This window comes from Vigna unguiculata, chromosome 5, assembly GCF_037176805.1.
Source record: "Vigna unguiculata cultivar grain cowpea cultivar isolate G323 ecotype 2 chromosome 5, ASM3717680v1, whole genome shotgun sequence".
Lineage (NCBI taxonomy): Eukaryota > Viridiplantae > Streptophyta > Magnoliopsida > Fabales > Fabaceae > Vigna > Vigna unguiculata.
In genome coordinates, this window is record NC_140796.1 from 12,468,407 (window position 1) to 12,476,355 (window position 7,949).

Genomic DNA, 7,949 nt, shown 5'->3' on the forward strand with positions numbered 1-7,949 from the left:
ACACTGAAATTGAGTTGTTACTCTGTAAACATAACCACGCCCTACAACATTTTCTTCAGAACTTTATAATCACATTTGTATTATTGATTCTATCTGATTGAGTTTCAGAAGTCTATATACACTTCCAATTCCATCTCTGAAATAATTTTATTTAACTGTAAATTTAAATACATTATTATAAGCAAATATATTAGGTTTACTGAGAGAACAATAATTAAAATTTAAAATTTATTTACAACATATAAAAGCATATGAGTTTAATAATTTGTTTCTTTTTATCTATGAATGAAAACTCATGTTTCATAATAACATTCTTTATTTTAAGGTTAGCTCGGGTAAAGAGAAAGATGAAAAAGCCAATAACATTTTTTTTTTTTTTACAAATCACATTTAACTTGTGTGTCGTGTTCATATTTAAGACGGAACTAGAATATCTTATACATAACCTACCTTATTTCTTGACACATGTCTTTCTGACAACAATTACAATGAAATCAATGATGTCGTAAAGTAATGATGAATTGTGTGCTTAACAGTGTCCTTTGCTTTATCCACTACTCATTTCCTGTTCTTAAATGGTGTGGTTGAGAGACTTCACATGAGAGAGAGGTTTATTATAACTGAGCTGGACTGTGTCCGTACATGCCGTATACTATAATTATTTTCATAGATTTAGTACAAAGCTGATTTCTCAAATTTGTCACAATAATATCTTCTCAAATTTAGCATTAATATAACATAAAATTATAAACATATTTTCCAAAAATTATTGTATAGAAAATATGAGTTGTGAATTTAAAACAAATTCATAAGAAAAACAGAAATATATATATATATATATATATATATATATATATATAATTTACTTAAACAACACAAAAAATTTAGATAGTTAAATTAAATTGCTAACAAACTATAATTTATATACGAAAATAAATCACTATGAATTATAAAAATTTTCAAACACTGTAATGATTTTTACTCAATAAATAAATGATTTGTTTCTTATATCCATAACAAATTATACATTGAATGTACATTTTGGTACAAAAATTTACAATGTTATATATATATATATATATATATATATATATATATATATATATATATATATATATATATATGTATATATATATATATATATTATAAAAAAGTTATAGACCAAAATTACTTCAACTATATATAATAACTACCAACTACCAAACATGTTTTGAATTACTATTAAAATTAAATTGTTATATATATTAAGACTATAATATACTAAAAATAATATACTAATATTTATTATACTAAACTGGCTATTTACTCTCTCTTTTTTATGTTGGTTAAAAGTTTGTTTAATTACTTTTAATGATTTTTTTTTTATTCATAAACTTAAACAAAGACTTCTTATACCTATCAAAGATTACACATATATAAAAATAAATTTATCTTCAACAAATCAAGTGACTAACAATAATTTAAACATTAGTAGTTTTAGAAAGTACTATAACACCTTAGCAGGGAACTTTGTGTTTCTTCTTCATCCACTGCTTTAATCAATTTTTTTAATCGTTATAACTCACATATTGAACAACCCTTGATGCAATAAATTTGTTTATGTACAATATTAAGTTAGGTCATGCATGTATCTTTATGTTCCAAAGCATGGGACATAATATCTTCTCCACCTTATAGTTATTAATTAGGTAACATGTGATATTTTGGAAGCATATCCATATTCTTCAATAATTGCAACAATTCAATAAAACTTCTATGAGTCAATCTATTTCTTGCTATTAAATTAAACAACTTTAATTTTCTTACAATTGACTAAATATTGCATCTTGGGTACAATTGTTGTTCTAAATCAAACTTCAAAGAATTATACACATGAACTATTTGAATTTTCTTTACCATTATCACATATCAACCCTTCTAAATGATTGTTCATCATTTTCCAAAGAAATTTGATGTTTCAAAAGAGTAGGAATGTCTAATGTTTCGTTGTGTCAAATTCTCTTCACTATACCAAAAAAGAACAAGTAAATCATGTACCCACAAATCCTAACAAATATGATTGAGACAACAAAAACAAGGACAATAATATGTTTCGTTGATAGGTTTTTCGTTTTGGTGAGCAAATTGTAAGAATTCAACAATACCTATTTATACTATGCACTAAGGCAACATGCATTCATCCTAATCCTCTCTATAACTAAGGACGTTAAAAACTCCATCACCAACACCACATGTAACATAAAGTTCTTACTATTTTAATTAAAGGTTAGACCCTACCCATTAGGAAAAATATTTTTCATAATCTAGTAACATGTACAAGAAAGATTTATTATCTTAAATTTATTAAAATTTTAGCACTATTTCACATTCATTCTTGAAGCATACGAAATGCAAGTGGTCACAAAACACTGCAATCAAGTGTGCGCTTGATAACAAAGGGTTTGAACCACAATTTTATCAAACTTAAATATAACTATATAATTTGTATATATTAATAAATTATGAAAAATTATTTTTTCAAACCGTCCAATAAGATAATTCAAGATTTAATATAAATTATTAATGTTTAATCATTTACACTAAATATCAAATGAGAATGGCCCAATGTGTGAATGAAGAATACTTAAGGTAAATAAATATAATACAAGAAAAACAGGCAAGATCACCCAAACGTATTACAATAACACAAATACAATATCAAGGATGAACAAAAATAATCCAATGTAAACATTCATACATTCTCATGATTGAGATCCAAAAAATCAATCACAATATCGATGGAAAAAACAAAAATGGAGGTTTAAACTATTAACCTTAACAAAAAACACTAAACCACAATACAATTGGTTAAAAATATCCATGTGCACTAGCGCAAAAAGCACTTTTTATAGTGACTTTTTATACTGGTTATAATCCATCAGGTATAGAAAGTGGCGTAGTGGCATAATTGTAAATAATGTAACATTTTCTATCCTAGTTAAAGATTAAACAGGTATAAAAAATAGTTTGTTATATACATATATATATATATATATATATATATATATATATATATTTTAATTTTAAAAACATATACTATATATTGGTTTGACCTAGTAACTGGTACAATGCGTTTAATCTTGCACTTCCTCCTTCACACCCCAATTTCACTTTCATTTACAGCATAATGCTTTTTTTTTATTTGAACTCATAATTCCACTCATGTTCACATTCGAGTTTTCTCTACCATCTTCTACCATGACTGCCACCAATGACTCCCTCTCTAAATTCCTTACCGACAATCACATAGTCATCGAGACACAGGACAACATAATTCGTTCTCTAAAGGCTGCATGCGTCTCGAAGTTAGAAATCGACACCACAATCAAAACCCTAAATGCACTCAAGCTCGAGAAAACGTTCATCGAACGCTCCCTCATTGACGGTTTCGACACTCGTGAGGCGTTCAAGTAGGTTATCGTAAACACCCTAAAGCGACACCTATTCTACGTCTTGTCGTTCAAAATCTATCGCGGCATTGCCATCCTTTTCAACTATGGTCCTCCTGGTTGCGTTGCGCTCTTTTACCTTTACCTTTTCAATTTGATGATTCAAGCTTCCATTGGCCCTTTTGGGTTGAGCCTTAGGTTCGTGAGACTTGAGACTACATAGGGCATCTTCGTGAACTTTGAGGATTTGATTTATTACATTGGGAACAAGCTACCTTTTGCCACGATGCAAATTGGTAAGGCGTTTAAGAATGGGGTGAGGGTATTTTGAAGTTGTTATTGCTTTGTTGAACTTGGTTTGTGTTGAGTTAAGAGTATAATTTTTCCAAAAACTAATTCTACTGTGAATCCTAGGCAAAAGTCTATTGGAGTGCCAAACTACTACCTCTAAGCATAGGCACATCTGAATCTATCTTATTTATGGAAGTTGAGGAACAACATTCAACATTGTGCTCTCCATAGTCTTGAATTGTTAATTGTTGACCCTTTTTTTCTAGTGATGCAAAGTCTCTCACAAAGACGAAAGAAGAACATCCTTTGGATCACTAATACAAAAAAAATGTCAAAATCGTAAGGAAGTAGTGAAGAAGGAGAAAGCGCGCATATAAATTATAATGAAACTTATGATGAAAGAAGAACATCCTTTCAAAATTTACATTGTATTACATGAAAACTCACAAGAAGTTGTTTTTAGTTACAAAAATATCACCCTACTTTTTTCGTGTTAAGTGTTTCTTGGTTAGATATTAAATTAGTGACATAAATTGCCTTTTTTTTTTTCACAACAATCATAATAATTAAATCTCAAAGTAAAACTAAATCTGACTAACCATTAGCAACACATAATCATAAAAAATCATCTTAAACATGTGAAAAGTCATTTGAAATTATTACATCAAAGTTATATACAAAATTTTATGGAAATTAAAAGAAGTGAGTCTTGATGGATTCTTTAATACCAAAACTATGCAATCGACCTAATAAATTTCAATCCTAGTGTACTTGAGTATAAAGCATTAGGTTTATTTTTCTTCTCACAGTATTATATTTAAGATTTTTTTTTTCTTTAGAATGTAGATTTGACAAAATTCTTGGTTTTTGAGTACCTCCATAAATAAGCTTTAAAAAGTTCTGTTAGTTGTCTTAATCATTTAATTTTTTTTCTACTGGAAAAATATATTAAAAATAATTGGATTTTGATAAGATCATATTATTATTGCGCCTTCTCTTAATTGAAAGATCTCACAAAAGATTTTTTTAGCTTTATACACAATTTTCAGCATAAACTGAGTTTAAGATAATCTAATTATATATGAAAAACTACAATCTAAGAAAATAGAGATTACGTTCGATCAAGGCACACATTGTTTGAGTACTCTTTTGTGCTGTTGTTTTTTTTTATTATTATTATAGACCAATTCAAATGAGTTGTATATATGGCATTGTTTTCATGTGTGATTGAATGTGAGTCGTGCATGATAGACTTGTATGACTCACCATCGTACTTATCATTTGTATTTGAATTGAACTTAATTTTTCTTTTTTTAATTCTTTTAAAAAAAGTCTTCAAGAACATGTTAATTGACTATCTTCTAATATAATTGATTATCATTAGTGTTAGTAATTTTGGGTCATGCATATATATGAGACATAATTAAATGTGTTAGGGCCATTATTTATAAAGTCAAATAATGAAGTGATCTGACTAAATTAAAGATTTGGCTCAAGGCATATGTCATGAAAATAAATATTGTGTAGAGACCAGTTAGTAATTTCTAATTTGATGAGGGGCCAAATTAGAAATACTAAAACTTAAGTAATTCAGTTTATAAATGGTCGTGGTCCCCTTCTGAGAGCACACACAAAGTCATAACGTACTTTTTCTGTTCCTTTCTCCCTATCCCCGTCAAGAGAGAAAACCAAAGGAAAATAAAGGTGCTTTAAGGAGGAAGATCATTGTATCATTAGTGCTATCTAATATTATCGTTATGGCCAATTCAGGTAAGCTTCAGTTTACTTTTTACAGCATGATTATCAGTATGGGATATTGTTTATGATTGATTGTCAGAATCAATAATAGGATCATATTCTGCGTTTTATGCTTAAATGTGGTATCAAAGCCACTCATACTTGATTCATGTTTGTCTTTGGTTAATTTAATTAATCTCTATTTAGAACCCAAAATCCCTAATTATGAAACCCTTAATCCCAATTTTGTTTTTGGGAGAAAAACCCCAAATTGAGAATCCTAGAGTTTCTTAAAACCCTAATTGAAGTAAATTATTTTAATTAGTTTTGAATTTTGGGTTCAAGACATTTGAACATAAGGATTTATATTTTAGAATATAAATAATTTTATTTATTTTATATATTTTTTGGTTGTTTAATATATAAAATAAATATATTTGGTTTTGGAATAAATATATAATCAAATTTTGGTTTTGTTTAATATTTTAAATGAATTAATTGAATCAAGAAGTCACCAAAGTGACATCTCTTGAGTAGATAGTTCGTGAAAAAATGTTAAATGTTGGTGTTTATGTACGTTCATGCGAGTATTGATCGGCCCAAAGGAATATTAATATTTGGCCAGATTGCATACACACTTGTGATGATAAACATGTGATAATTATAAGGATTTGCTTTGTCGATGATAAATTAATCCAAAGATTAGTTTGTTGTTAGACGTGCTTTATTATCAATGTTTGATCATTACAACCAGATACCTCTAGCAGTTGATATTATTGCCTAAAGACTTGATATTAATGGTGCATTGGGTGTTTTGGGATGGGTTAAACCATTATTTGAATATTTTTATAATGATTTATTTATTATGTGAGCATAATAAGTTATTCCTCTTGTTATATATATATATATAGCTTTAGTTGCTTCTATATCTGCCAATGTGAATTCTGTTCCGATCCTCAATGGAACAAATTTTAAGGACTAGAAGGAGAATATTGAAATTATTCTTGGCTGCATGGATCTGGATCTTGCGTTAAGGACTAAGGAACCCCCTACTCCTACGGTGGAGAGTACTCCTGAACAAAGGAGGGATCATGAGAAGTGGGATCGTTCAAACCGCATGAGCATAATGATCATTAGGCACGGCATCCCAGAGGTGTTTAGGGGCACTGTTTCTGAAGATGTTACAACTGCCAAAGAATTCCTTGCTGAGATTGAGAAGCGCTTTGCAAAAAGCGATAAGGCGGAGGCAAGTACTCTTCTTCAGAACTTGATCTCCATGAAATATCAAGGCAAAGGAAATATCAGGGAATATATTATGAGCATGTCTAATATTGTCTTCAAACTCAAGGCACTAAAGCTTGAAATCTCAAAAGACTTGCTCATTCATTTGGTGCTGATTTCTCTTCCTGCACAATTTAATCAGTTTAAAGTATCTTATAACTGTCAAAAGGATAAATGGTCTCTTAATGAACTCATTTCATATTGTGTGCAAGAAGAGGAAAGACAAAAGCAAGACAAGACAAAAAGTACTCATTTTGCATGCACCTCAAAGGCTAAGGGCAAAAGAAAGAGATCAAAGGATCCCAAGAAAGAAGCTGCTAAGGGTCCAGAACAAAAGAAACAATCTCAGGAAAACAAATGTTTCTTTTTGCAATAAAATTGGACACGTAAAGAAGAAATGTGACAAATATCATGCTTGGCGTGCAAAGAAAGGGTTGCCTAAACTACCGGAAGCCAATTGATTCTGAAAGATGGATATATGTTGGAGATGGCAAATCGGTGGAGGTGGAGGCTATTGGGCATTTTAGATTATTATTATGTACTGGTTTTTATTTGGATTTGAAAGACACTTTTGTTGTGCTGTCATTTAGACGAAATTTAATTTCAGTTTCTTATTTGGACAAATCCGGTTATTCTTGTTCATTTGGAAACAATGAATTTAGTTTGTCTTTTAATTCAAATATTGTTGGAACTAGTTCACTTTTGGCTTATGATAATCTATATTTGTTTGATACTGTGACCACCTATAATGAAACCCTCAATATAGAATCTCATGGTACTAAACGTAAAATTGACAATACTCAATCAGGAGTATTATGGCACAAGCACTTAGGTCACATCTCTAAAAATAGAGTTGAACGACTTGTGTCAAATGGAATCTTAGAGTCCATTGACTTCACAAACTTTGATGTTTGTGTTGAATGCATTAAGGGCAAACAGACCAAAGCGAAGAGATTAGGTGCATATAGAGTTTTAGACGTCTTAGAGGTGATTCATATGGATATTTGTGGGCCATTTCCTACACCTTCTTGGAATGGTCAACAATACTTTATATCATTCATAGACGATTACTCAAGATATGCATACTTATTTCTTATACATGAAAAGTCACAGTCTTTGGAAGTGTTCAAATCTTTTAAAGTTGAAGTTGAAAATCAACTCAACAAAAGAATTAAGTCTGTTAGATCTGACCGTGGTGGTGAGTACTATGGC

General features: G+C 29.5%; 1 protein-coding gene across 1 annotated transcript; it reads left to right on the plus strand.

The window, feature by feature from the left end:
• The first annotated feature begins 6,468 nt into the window (after positions 1-6,468).
• On the plus strand, positions 6,469-7,113 carry LOC146886084 (uncharacterized). Its single transcript, XM_085673297.1, has one exon. The coding sequence runs from the start codon at positions 6,469-6,471 to the stop codon at positions 7,111-7,113; it is 645 nt and encodes a 214-aa protein (XP_085529423.1).
• The last annotated feature ends 836 nt before the right edge of the window (positions 7,114-7,949 follow it).